This window comes from Gymnodraco acuticeps, unplaced genomic scaffold, assembly GCF_902827175.1.
Source record: "Gymnodraco acuticeps unplaced genomic scaffold, fGymAcu1.1, whole genome shotgun sequence".
NCBI lineage: Eukaryota > Metazoa > Chordata > Actinopteri > Perciformes > Bathydraconidae > Gymnodraco > Gymnodraco acuticeps.
Window position 1 is genome coordinate 4,334,353 of NW_022990441.1, and position 13,892 is coordinate 4,348,244.

Here is a 13,892-nt window from a genome sequence, read left to right on the forward strand (position 1 = left end):
CTGACGTTGGTGGATTTGAGCCAAGCAGTAAACGTACATAGACTCAATAACTTCTGTTAGGTCAATTAGTAGGTCTGAGTAATTTGCCGGAATACATTATCAGCCCTCCCGACTCTAACAAAAGGCAGCACAATGCTGTCACTGAATTCTCTCTTTATCTGCCTCTGCTCATGGCTCAAGTCTTTCTTCTGAGGTTATCACAAAAGATTAACCACATTACAAAACTGCACCACAAGCTAAACTTAGTTTCTGGTTTGGCGAGCTAACAGTTTTGACACAAGTGAAACACTAATGCAAGTAAAAACAAACAAAAAAACAAGATATGAAAACATAGAAAGAATGTGGGATAGTTTCTCAGTCAAAGTTATATTTCTCAGGTACTGGAGTTAGACAAGAAATTGTCAAATGTAAAAAAGTGTTTCAACTGTATGTGAAGATTGAATTTCCACAGTAAAACACATTGTTTCTAGCTAATTCTTTGATGTCTCCTTTTAGAGGCACACCATGCTAATACTGTCAGAGAATCAGCTCTAGCTGTGAAAACAAGGAGCCTTCTCAGGACTAAATGCAGTGCATGACCTTGAACAAGGTGAATGAGCATCACTGTTCCAGTCAGTTTATGCCAAACTCTAACTCCCCGAATGCAAACATGCGTCTCTTACAGCCCACTGTCATACATGGTTCAGATATTACCATGCACATCTGATTTACGAGCACTACAACTGAGACTTGATAAATCTAGGCCGTTACCTGGTGCAGTAAGCTGTGGTGGTCTGTCAGCTGTGCTCACTCAGGGGAAGCTGCTGCAGTGTACTCGAGCATGGCACCTTCTTATACACCCAAACATTAACAGCTGATTCATCAAAAATATCCTAAATTGCTGTTCAGAATAATAGAATCTCTATTGTTTGCCAGCAGAATAAAATGCTCTCTAGCAGAGAAATAAATTAACTGAATTGGCTCTGATTATGGTATTTTGTTGTTGTGAAATTAGCTATGAGGTTGTTCATATTTTATTCCAAAAACAACAGAAAACACTCATGCTTATCAAGAGATCGAATTAAGAGTGAAAAAGTTAGATCTCAAAACTGCAAAATTGAGAAAGTATAATTATTTGGTCGTTCAACTTTGCAGAAGAATGAAGGAATTAATCTTTGTGAAAATTATATTATTGGACTTGGCATGACCCAAACTTGGATGGAAAAATATATATGTTTTGCCAATCTTTGTTCAAAATACACATTTCTTAGTTTGCAATGCCCAAAGTGTTTTATGAAAGAAGTCATTGTCTTGTCTGAAGGTGTTGGGTCTCATGTGGAATTACTTGCAGCTGCATGAAAATAAAAAACATAACTGTCTACTGTCCACAGTTATACAAAATTAGCTCATCTACCGTGTGTTAAGCTGAATGTAAAAGCAAGTCAAATCAAAGTTCTAAAAAAATACTTTTAGAGATGTCGTGCAGCTAACTTCCAAGCAACTAATGACTAAAGCCTCTGTCACACCACAAAAACACCCATTTCCGTTGAATGTCAGATTCTTTCTTTTTTCCCTCCTCTGGCTCCGCACAAACAACTCTTTAAACCACACCCAAGGAGAGTAAAACGGTCTAGGTCACATCCCCCACCAGCATTTGGATCCAGGCATCAGCCAACCAACGTATAACTCTCATTTACTCAAAGAGCAACAAAGAGACACCATGGAATCAGGCCAGACCCGTGCTGCGGTTCCAACTTACCTGGGATGGTCCATTTTTAACACCATATGCTGCTGTCTGCCTCTAGGAATTGCTGCCATTGTCTGCTCCTGTAAGGTGAGTTCATTATTTTTCCTGTTTTTGCTATTGTTGGCAGGTTTGTTTTAAATGCTATGATTATTTAAACTTCAGTCAAACTACTTTTTTCTAACAAATGACTTCTGACACTTGCTTTTCAAAGGCACAAAATGCCAATGCTGTTGGAGAATCAACTGAAGCTGCAAGTGCATCAAAGACAGCCAAGACCCTCAATGTCGTCGGACTTGTCCTTGGAATAATTATGATCATCATAATCATCGCGGTCAAAGCCACGAAGTGAAGACAACATTGATGAGGACTGTTTTTCCAGCACATGAGTTGGAATTTCAGCAATGCCTTTGTTACTTTAACCTTCCCATCCCCCACACACGGGACTCCCTAAGTAAAAACAGATGTAAGAGAGTGTGAGTGCGCGTGTGTGTGTGTGTGTGTATGTGTAAAAACACAGATTCTACATGTGTTTGTATTTTTATATCTTCTGATCAAGAGCCCATACAGAAATGCCACGCGTAAAATAAAAATAAAACATCAAGGAGAGCACTGTTTTGTTGTCAATTTTGTTTAGTATCAATTTAAGGGTCAGGTTAGAATTAAAGTCTTCAATCAAATCAGTGAAATCTGAAAACCTTTAAAAAAGAAACAGTTTTTATTTATGATTGAAAATAATAGTACATAGTAAAGTTTATTTCTATAACTGGTGTATTTTTAAACTTTCATATTAACATTCCACAATTGTATGGAAGCATACACGTCCTGAGTTATGTTTAACCAATTTTTTTTTCTCTGTGGCCTTTGTGGGACAAATATTACCTTGCATTCTGATTGTAACACTTTATAGAGTAAACTGTGCCTTGTTACTTATTGTCGCAATGATCAATAAGTAGATGTCAGGTCATACATTTTGGTAAAGTGACTTCATGATGTGTAACATATATGTGTTTAAACAATATTTTTAATCAAGGAGAATGCTTGCAAAAAGAGTTCTTAAAACATTGAGCACACAGTGGCATGCTTTTTTCTCCGTGGAAGGAAGGAAGTTCTTGTAATGCAAGGATGTTTATTCTGTCTTCTTGGAGATAAATGTTTGTCTGTAAAACATCTGCCAATCCTTAGGTCATCTTCTCTTTGTGTAAAAACTGCATTTTCCTCAGCCTTCATCTCTGAAGTGCTTAAAATAAAGAATAGATGTTTTGTGAGATGTCTTTGTCTTCTTTCATAGAAGAATTTCCCTTACACTTCAGAGCTCTTGTCCCTTAAAAGTCCTTCAAGATGGGAGAGCAGTGACGCTTATCTGTGCTTCCTCTGAAGATCCTCCACTTCCTGATGCCATAATCACAAACAGACACACAAGTCAACTCTTGTTAGTCTCCGACACAGAAAAATGGTATACTGCAACTAGAGAACTGACAGACAATATATGAAAGAGCAATCACTGAGAAATCTTAAAGATACATTCTCAACGCTCAGTGGAAAACAATCAGAGGGAGGTCATATTTTGTTCTTACATTTTCAGAAAGCAATCCTCTGCTTGGTTTGGGAGACCTGTAAAGCAAGGAGGCAGCATAAACATCTGAAAGTGTTCACTTTAAGACTCCTGAAGGGGCCTCTTGGTCCTGAATAAACAAACTCAAATTGGCTTCCTGTCCAGTGGAAGGCAAGCCCAGTATGGCCTGAAACAACTCCCCCAGACATGCCTGCAGTATCTAAGATATACAAAAAGAGAAGACAATTAAAATGAACTTCACATCATGAAAACGTTAACCCACTCCCTGAGTTTAGCTCAATTCAAGCTACACTTGGAATCAAAATGTATTTTCAAACTACAACAGTTTCCAAAACCCTTAATTATTGAGTCACACAGAGTGTTTCTCTGTACCTTGAAGAAAAGTCTCTGGAAGGCAGGACTAGAGTCAGAGCTCATGTCTTTAATCTTGATGTGGGACAGACAGTGGAGCAGCAGCAGAGAGAATCCACCGACCGACTGTAGCCTCTGGCGGCGGATAAACAGCGTCTGCTCGGCCTCCTGTCAACAGAGCAGCCTTTCACAGTAACACATTACAGACATCTTTCACTGATAAAAAAAAAAAAGAAGCAAGCATGGCATTCCATGTTCAATACAACACTTCTTGGCTGCTATTTGAAAATAAATTAAAGGATTAGTTTTACATTAAGTTTTATGATTGACCTCAATATATAAATAAGGAAATGCAGCAAATGGTAGCTAAGAGGGTAAAAAGTGCCTGCCAATACAAACGTCTTTAACTTCTACTAGAATCCTTGTGTGCACCTAACAAGGATATCACTTAATTTGTGTAATCAATGCACATTCTAAATGTGAAAAAGTGGATGTGAAAAAGGGACAATTTTAATGATTGCAAACTCTTAATACCAGCATATGTGTACAAGGCCATCACATGAAATGGCTACAGCTGGTTTTCCCCTTCAATTAGGGAGTATACAACAATCTGAAAGAATGTGAAACAAGCAAAAACGCCCAAGGAACAAACTTTATAACCTTGAGATCCTGCAGGAAATCTGGGGGTTGACGAATTGCTGATTATTTCCTATTTTGAGCGTCCTATTATTCTGAGCTCTCTTCCCTGTGAGCGGAGTAGGGTGAGGTTAGTCGGAGTCTTTTTGTTTCCAGAGATCAGCCGGGCTAAGCAGGATGTTAGGATATAAAGCCTTTACTGTTGGGATGTTACACTTTAGCCCCTTGGGTTACAAAATATGTAGCAGATAGACAAAATAGGGTTCTGTTGCTGTCTGAGATGTTTTGCCCTAACATTCTGGTGGATACAAGTTTAGTCAGAGTGCAGAGGGACTGTGGTTGTTCCACTTTTGCTTACTGTCTCTTGTATAAACAACTTTTACTATTACCTCCTTTCCTCCATGAAAGATGATCTGCATTACTTTAAACTACTTTAGGTCGCCATACTTTAATATGCTATTTAGGTCACTTTTTTCTTAAATTGCTGTCACCATGTGTACTTATTTGTCTTTTTGTATGCATCTACACTGAACAAAAATATAAATGCAACACTTTTGTTTTTGCTCCCATTTTTCATGGGATGAACTCAAAGATCAAAAACATTTTCTATACAGTAAACACAAAATAACCATTTCTCTCAAATATTGTTCACAAATCTGAAAAAATCTGTGATAGTGATATCCTTTGCCGAGATAATCCATCCCACCTCACAGGTGTGGCATATCAAGATGCTGATTAGACAGCATGATTATTGCACAGGTGTGCCTTAGGCTGGCCACAATAAAAGGCCACTCTGAAACGTGCAGTTTTGCTTTATTGGGGGGGTCTGGGGGGGTCCGAAAACCAGTCGGTATCTGGTGTGACCACCATTTGCCTCACGCAGTGCAACACATCTCCTTCGCATAGAGTTGATCAGGTTGTTGATTGTGGCCTGTGGAATGTTGGTCCACTCCTCTTCAATGGCTGTGCCAAGTTGCTGGATATTGGCAGGAACTGGAACACGCTGTCGTATACGCCGATCCAGAGCATCCCAAACATGCTCAATGGGTGACATGTCCGGTGACTATGCTCGCCATGCAAGAACTGGAATGTTTTCAGCCTCCAGGAATTGTGTACAGATCCTTGCAACATGGGGCCGTGCATTATCATGCTGCAACATGAGGTGATGGTCGTGGATGAATGGCACAACAATGGGCCTCAGGATATCGTCACGGTATCTCTGTGCATTCACAATGCCATCAATATAATGCACCTGTGTTCGTCGTCCATAACATACACCTGCCCATACCATAACCCCACCACCACCATGGGCCACTCGATTCACAACATTGACATCAGAAAACCGCTCACCCACACAACGCCACACACGCTGTCTGCCATCTGCCCTGAACAGTGAAAACCGGTATTCATCCGTGAAGAGAACACCTCTCCAACGTGCCAGACGCCATCGAATGTGAGCATTTGCCCACTCAAGTCGGTTACGACGACGAACCGGTGTCAGGTCGAGACCCTGATGAGGACGACGAGCATGCAGATGAGCTTCCCTGAGACAGTGTCTGACAGTTTGTGCAGAAATTCTTTGGTTATGCAAACCGATTGTTGCAGCAGCTGTCCGAGTGGATGGTCTCAGACGATCTTGGAGGTGAACATGCTGGATGTGGAGGTCCTGGGCTGGTGTGGTTACACGTGGTCTGCGGTTGTGAGGCCGGTTGGATGTACTGCCAAATTCTCTGAAACGCCTTTGGAGACGGCTTATGGTAGAGAAATGAACATTCAATTCACGGGCAACAGCTCTGGTGGACATTCCTGCTGTCAGCATGCCAATTGCACGCTCCCTCAAAACTTGCGACATCTGTGGCATTGTGCTGTGTGATAAAACTGAACATTTTAGAGTGGCCTTTTATTGTGGCCAGCCTAAGGCACACCTGTGCAATAATCATGCTGTCTAATCAGCATCTTGATATGCCACACCTGTGAGGTGGGATGGATTATCTCGGCAAAGGAGAAGTGCTCACTATCACAGATTTTTTCAGATTTGTGAACAATATTTGAGATAAATGGTTATTTTGTGTATATAGAAAATGTTTTAGATCTTTGAGTTCATCTCATGAAAAATGGGAGCAAAAACAAAAGTGTTGCATTTATATTTTTGTTCAGTGTACATTATTCACTACCCACTAAAATCAGTATTACAGGCCATAATCCACACAGGCATATCCAAGCATCTGCATACCAATTCCTTTTTGATACGAATTTCCAGAAAAGGAAATCCTAAAGCCCGGAGAATATCACTCATATGTTGTATAATGGATGTAGAGGTTCACAAAAACATCTCCGTACATCTCAAAGGAGCCAACTAGTTCACAACATTAACAGAGTTGCTTCATACTTCAGACAGATTATTCAACAAGCCCTGTGAAACATCTGTTGGCCACATGTTTACAATACTTGTTATGGTTTATTGTGAAATATCTCTTAATAAAAAAAAAGTCTGGGAGCTGCAACACTGAAAGCCCTGTCACCTCGGTTTTTTTTTCCTGCACTCGTCTTTCTAACAAAAACAAGTATTATCTCCTTTCAGACAACCAAATTAAGCACAGCCATGCAAAATGTTGTAATCATGGAAGTATTTTTCACATCCATTTCTAAGGCACTTCAGTGGTTTCAGTGAGTCAAGTTGTTTCTTGTTGAAGTTATGCAACACACACTAGAGCAATTGTATTGAAAAACACATACTGAAACCTTGCCTGGTAAAAGAAGGAATTTCTGAAGGCGTTGCTGAAGTAGTTGTTGTTTGGAAGACTAGCTGCTATCTGAAGTGAAATGACTGGAGCCTGTTGGAAAAGAGAACAACAATCTAAGCATGTTTTAAAACAGCCTACTAGCTGGAACTAAGCTCACAGTAAACCTGAAAACACATACACACAAAAGATCACAGAAAGAATAAAAGTAAATTAAAAAAGTGTTGTAAAATGAGATTTATGGCACAATATCAGCTTGAGGCCAGCAACAGAGCTCTGACACCAAAAGCCAAGTCACATTTGGTCTTTATTTGGGACAGAGAGATAGTTAGAGGCTTTCCTGCCTTTGTACTTAAGGTTTCACAGAGGCGCATTAGATATTTAAAGGTTAAAAATAATTTAGGGCCAGGCAACTCAAAGCCTTAAAGGTCTCCTATTATACTGTTTTTCTTCAATATAGTATAGGTCTCAGATGTATACAAAACATGTCTCTGAAGTGTTTGGCTCAGAATACCAAACAGATAATTGTAGCATCCCATAAACCCCTCTGTTATATCGCTCACAGGCTCCGCCCTCTACTGGACTCTACTACCCTCTATGCCAGCATTCACCTACTGAGATTTATATAGATGTAGCCGGCCTTGGGGCGGGCCTACCTGAATGCGCGTGCATCTCAACGTATAAAAGGAGGCCTCGCCTCCTGACCGTCATCCCTTTCTCTTCAGCGAGCGGGCAACAACTGAACTGAAGCAGAGATAAGACGTTTGAAAGAAGAAGGAGTTATCATACCTCCAGGGAGTCACCACTGCTAGAGGCCCGGGCCTGTCCTTCGTGCCCTGGCTTAAATAGCGGGCGCCGATCCCCACCACCTCTGCTTCGAGTGTTTGGGGGACCAGGATATGGCCGAGGCGGTGCCATTCACGTTCGCCATTTCTTCCGGGTCCGGCGTCCATGGAAGTCCACCGCCCAGGGCTGTACTCACCCTGGATGATGATCATGGCGGCAGGTGTGTGGGCTACTCGCTCATTGCTAGAGATGCCCCCGCCTCACCAGGTCAGAGCGATTATTGGACCGTAAAGCCGAATTAGTAGCTTGGTCCACGGGCCCTGCCCCAGGCCCGGTTCTCCCGGGGACCGGTGCTCGGTGGCTTCACATGATATAGGGTCGAACTTACTTCATCACAGGCCGCTGCCTGCCGTGTGATGTCCCTGGGGGATCACGCCATAATTACGTTGCGCCGGAAGAAATGGCGAACGTGAATGGCACCGCCTCGGCCATATCCTGGTCCCCCAAACACTCGAAGCAGAGGTGGTGGGGATCGGCGCCCGCTATTTAAGCCAGGGCACGAAGGACAGGCCCGGGCCTCTAGCAGTGGTGCGTTCAAAGACCTCAGTAGAGAGAAGAGTCCTCAGGCACCGCAGCGCGCTCCTCCACAGGCTTTCCTGCAGACGAGGGAGCGCAGCGCGACGGTGAGACGAAGGGAGACGTGCCGGCACGGAGATCCCGCGGCGCCCTCCATCTATTCGGCCCATCCCGTGGAACCGGCGTTCCGGCACTCACGGGGACCGGCTACCCAACCTCTGCAGGCTCCGCAGCAGCAGAGAGCGGCCGGGTGGGGGGCTCCGTCTTCACGGAGCTGACTGGCGGGGGGAGAACATCTCTCCGCCCGGGACGAGAGGGCGAATCCCGCCTCCTCCCTGTATAATGCACAGATCACTACGTTTTCTAATAAGAATGAGGTTGATCTGTATCCAAATCTAAGTGTCTTTTGTTTCCACAAATGCTACACTTACACACAATGTTAACCGTACAAATTCCCCATTCGCTGCCCCAGCTGTAGCTCCTGTAAAGGAGGTGGCTAGTGGGCATGCGCAGATGAGAGGGATGAACCGCAGGGAGTGCTATCTAAAGGAAAGCGCTATGCGGGTACAGGGGCATTATGGCCGGCGTATTACTGTCAGAGAACACACTACGCCTAGAGCAAGGACTCAATTAATGCAGTTTACCGCAGTGGTAAAAACAGCATTATGGCGGAGCGCCCGCTCACACAAGAGCGTGTGGCGGTGCGTTCAGGGACCTCAGTAGAACACACTACGCCTAGAGTAAAGACTCAGATTAATGCAGTTTACCATAGTGGTAAAGACAGCATTATGGTGGAGCGCGCGCTCACACAAGAGCGCGCGGCGGTGCGTTCAGGGACCTCAGTAAATAATCGGCCCTTTCTGTGTCGACCCTCCATGGGCAAATCTTCCATTCACGGGGAGTGTTGCGGCGGAACGGGTCACCAGAGAGTATCACAGCTTCATAGCTGCAGCCCCACAGCTGAGGACCATTAACACAATGTTATGTGAATGGAAACTGCGTGTGCTAACAAAGTGGATGGACAGGATGCTGAAACGGGGCTATTCACTCCAGTTTTGCAGCATCCCACCTCCATTTATGGGCATGCGAGAGGTAAATCTGTCATCCCAGGAGGAGATGGGTTTCCTCTCAGCAGAGATTCAGGCTATGGTGCAGAAACAGGCTGTGTCTGTTGTGCACCCTCAGCACAGAGAAAAGGGTTTTTATTCCATGTACTTCCTGGTTCTCAAGAAGACAGGGGAATTCAGACCTATTCTAGATCTCTACGGCCTGAATCGCCACATTTCCTGCAGGAAATTCCGCATGTTAACTATGAAACAGTTACTGGGGCTTGTGCAGCCAGGCGATTGGTTCACCACCATCGTCCTGAAGGAAGCGTACTTTCATGTAGAAATTGCTCCAGAGCACAGAAAGTATCTGCGTTTTGCCTTCCAGGGGATAGCCTACGAGGCTGGCTGCCGTTCCGCTATATTCCCTATCCCCACGCATATTCAGCAAATGTGTGGCCACAGCGCTCCAACCACTGCACGCCCACGGCATGAGAGTTTTATTTTACTAGACGACCTCATAGTCATGGCTGGGTCCAGGGAACAGGCAATGTTTTGCACAGCCCAATTGATCCTACACCTGACCAAGTAAGGCTTTCCGATCAATTGGAAGAAGAGCACCCCCATACCTCACCAACAGGCGTTGTATTTGGGAGTGGTGCTCGATGCAGGTGCGCTCCGTGCCACCCTGTCAAAGAGCAGACGCGCGACCCTGCTTCGGGCGGTTCGCAGGCTACAACAGGGGGCAACAGTGACAGCTTTAACTGTCATGCATACTACATATGCGCCGCCTGCAGAGGTGGTTCTCCAGCCTGCGTTTGGATCCCAAAAGAGACAAACGGCGCTCGGCAATCTGGGGGTCCCCAGATCACCTCTGGAGGGGGTCTCCACTGGGACGTGTGACCTCCTACATCAGTGTTCACGGATGCGTCCAGAACAGGATGGGGAGGGACCTGCCTGAAGAAACGCGGCACTGCAACCCTCCTAGAGCTGCGGGCAGTAGTGTTGGTCCTCCAGCATTTCAAGCCCCTAATTCTCTGCTTTCTCCACTACGGCGTGAGAGGACGCTGGCGCTGACTGTACGCCACTTCTCTGTCCGAAAATCTCGTCTTTATTTGTGTAAATCTAAGAGTTTCTGACCACTTTCTACTGCTATAGTTTTCTAACTATTCTGTGGCTTTTGTGTTCTGATCTCGACATATTTGTTACACCCGATTGCCATTTTTGACGGACGCTTTGGTTTCCTACCCTGCTACACCTGCCATTGTAGCCCACCTGCTAACGCTGCTCCATCCATCAAATAACCACAGGGCGGATTCCACCGCCCTCTGCTCAGAGTTGGTCAAAATTCCTGGAGTGGATTCCACCGCCCTCTGATCAGAGCTGGTCCAAATACCTGGAGTGGATTCCACCGCCCTCTGATCAGAGCTGGTCCAAATACCTGGAGTGGATTCCATCGCCCTCTGCTCAGAGCTGGCCCAAATACCTGCAGTGGATTCCACTGCCCTCAACCACCAAAAACCGATAATAACACACTTCCTTCCACCTCCTCTCCGCTCCTCCCCCCCATCTCACATTCCTCCCCGCACTGTCAACCTGGACAACCTCTTACCTCTTCAGCCTGTGACCACACCACGCCCCTCCCACTCAACTAACATTGCCCTCCTTAACATCCGATCACTCAACAAGAAAGCCCTCATCCTCCATGAACTAATCTTGGAAAAATCTGACGATTTCTTTCTGCTCACCGAAACCTGGCAACAGCCGGAAGACTTCTTCTCCCTCAACCAAACATCCCCCCCTGGCTTTAAATACATCACTAAACCCCGCCCCTCCCGCCGTGGTGGCGGCCTTGCTGTAATCCACAATCAGAACATCCAGATCACAGAACTAACCCTCCCCATCAGTATCATCCTTTGAATTCATTGCCTTCAAAGCCCCTCCCTCACTGACAGTCATCCTCACCTACCGGCCTCCTAAACCTCATCCCTCTCCGATTTCACTGAATTCCTCACACTTGCCTCATCCCTCTCTCAACGTCTGTTACTACTTGGTGACCTCAACATTCACATTGACTCACCCACCTGCAAGCTGGCATCCAAATTCACAACCCTACTGGACAATTTCTCTATCACCCAACATGTCACCTTCCCCACCCATGACAAAGGACACATTATTGATCTCGTCTGCTCTACCAACCTCCCAGTGATTGACCTCCACCCTTGCCCTTTCCCCTCTCCGACCACAAACTCATACAATTCACCATTGCCCCCCCCCACCCGAAACCCCTGCCAACCCAGAAACATCACCTTCCATAATCTACACTCCATTGACCATAACCATCTCTCCGAACTGCTATCGTCTAATCTCCCCCTGGACGCAACCCTCAGCTCACCTGATGATCTGCTCAACCACCTCAACTCCACCCTACTCACCCCCCTCAACACTTTAGCCCCCCTCAAAAATAAAACTGTTACTTTCAAGACCTCCTCACCATGGTTCACACCCGCACTGCGTAAAATGAAGCAGCGAGGCCGCCAACTTGAACGTCTTTCAAAGAAATCATCCCTCACAGTCATTACATAAGCTACAAACTCCATCTCAATGCATACAAAGATGCTCTTATTGCCGCTAAATCTGCCTACCTCTCCAACATCTTCACTGACCCCTCCCGTAACCCCAGGACCCTCTTCTCCACAGTTAACAAACCCCGTGCTGATAACCTCCCTACTTCTACTTCCGCTACTTGCAGCTCATTCCTCCAGTTTTTCGCAGACAAAATTAACGCCATTAACCACTCCTTCTCAGCTCCATTTGACATACAAGCATCTCCACCAACCTCCACCGCTACAATTTCTCCCCCCATCTCCCTTGACCTCCTGACTCCTCCTCCCCAGCGCTGCCTCTCCCAGTTCAACCTGGTTACCCCACTTGAAATACTCCATCTGATCGGTTCCTCAAATCCCACAACCTGCTCCCTTGACCCATACCCGCTCCTTTCCTGAAGTCCTGCCTCCCCGTCCTCTGCCCCTATCTTGCTAACCTTTTCAACTCCTCGCTGTCCCATGGAACCGTCCCCTCTGCCTTCAAAACTGCTGCCGTTACTCCAATCCTCAAAAAACCTGGTCTTGATCCCTCCTCCCTCACTAATTACCGCCCCATCTCCAACCTACCATTCCTCTCAAACTCTTGAACGCATTGTAGCCAAACAAATTCACTGCCATCTCCAAACCAACCAGCTTTATGAACCCCTTCAGTCTGGATTTCGTCCTCACCACAGTACAGAAACTGCACTCGTCAAAGTCCTCAATGACCTCCTCACCTCTGCTGACACTGGTTCCCTCAATATTCTCATCCTCCTCGACCTGAGTGAGCCACAACATCCTGCTCACCCGACTCAGGGACATTGGTATTGAAGGTATTGCACTCAGATGGCTCCAGTCCTACCTCACTGAACGATCCCACTTCATCTCCCTCCCCAACCACTCCTCTGCCACAGCCTCAGTCACCCAAGGCGTTCCTCAAGGATCAGTACTTGGCCCCCTCCTCTTCATCATTTACATCCCCCCCTCGGTCAGATACTCCGCCACTTCAACCTGGACTTCCACTGCAATGCTGATGACACTCAGATCTACCTCAGCACCAAATCCCTCCATAACCCACCCCTTACCCACATCGATTCCTGTCTGACAGCTATTAAAACTTGGATGCAACATAACCTCCTCAAACTGAACAGCAACAAAACAGAACTCCTCCTAATCGGCTCCAAATCCACCCTCAGCAAGGTCACTAACATAACACTCACCATCGATGGCACCATTGTTTCCCCCTCCAATCAGGCACGCAACCTTGGCGTAATCTTTGACCCCACCCTCTCCCTCGAACCTCACATCCGCCAAAACCTCATTTTTCCACCTCCGCAATATTGCAAAAATCCTACCCTCTCTCACCCACCCCGCAGCCGAACGACTAATCCATGCCTTCATTTCCTCCTGCCTTGACTACTGCAACTCACTTCTTTACGGCATCAGCACTACATCCCTCAACAGACTCAAACGGGTTCAAAATGCAGCTGCACGTCTCCTCACGCATACCAAATCATGGCATCACATCACCCCAGTCCTCAAAGACCTGGCTTCCTGTCTCCCATCGCATCAACTACAAAGTTCTGGTCCTCACCTACAAAGCACTCCACCATCTGGCCCCCCCTTATCTCACAAACCTTCTCAATCCTTATCAACCCCCACGGTCCCTCAGATCCACCGCAGCTGGACTCCTATCCATTCCCACATCCACACTCTGCAGCTTTGGGGACAGAGCCTTCTCAGTGGTAGCTCCTAGGCTCTGGAATTCCCTCCCCCAAGATCTTCGTGACTCTGAGTCCCTCACAGTCTTTCAGTCCCGCCTCAAAACACATATTTTCTACTCTGTCTACCCATAAGCCCCCCCCCCCCTCT

At 45.9% G+C, this 13,892-nt stretch overlaps 1 protein-coding gene across 1 annotated transcript in view; it reads right to left on the reverse strand.

The window, feature by feature from the left end:
• Positions 1 to 2,204: 2,204 nt before the first annotated feature.
• si:dkey-103g5.4 overlaps positions 2,205 to 13,892 on the reverse strand; it is a 35,591-nt gene continuing 23,903 nt past the window's right edge. The window contains exons 31-34 of the mRNA XM_034225579.1: positions 7,034 to 7,120; positions 3,672 to 3,818; positions 3,301 to 3,498; positions 2,205 to 3,115 (exon numbers count right to left, since the gene is read on the reverse strand). Of these exons, the coding sequence (XP_034081470.1) occupies positions 3,376 to 3,498; positions 3,672 to 3,818; positions 7,034 to 7,120 (357 nt within the window). The 3' untranslated portion in view covers positions 2,205 to 3,115; positions 3,301 to 3,375. The remainder of the gene's footprint in view (positions 3,116 to 3,300; positions 3,499 to 3,671; positions 3,819 to 7,033; positions 7,121 to 13,892) is intronic.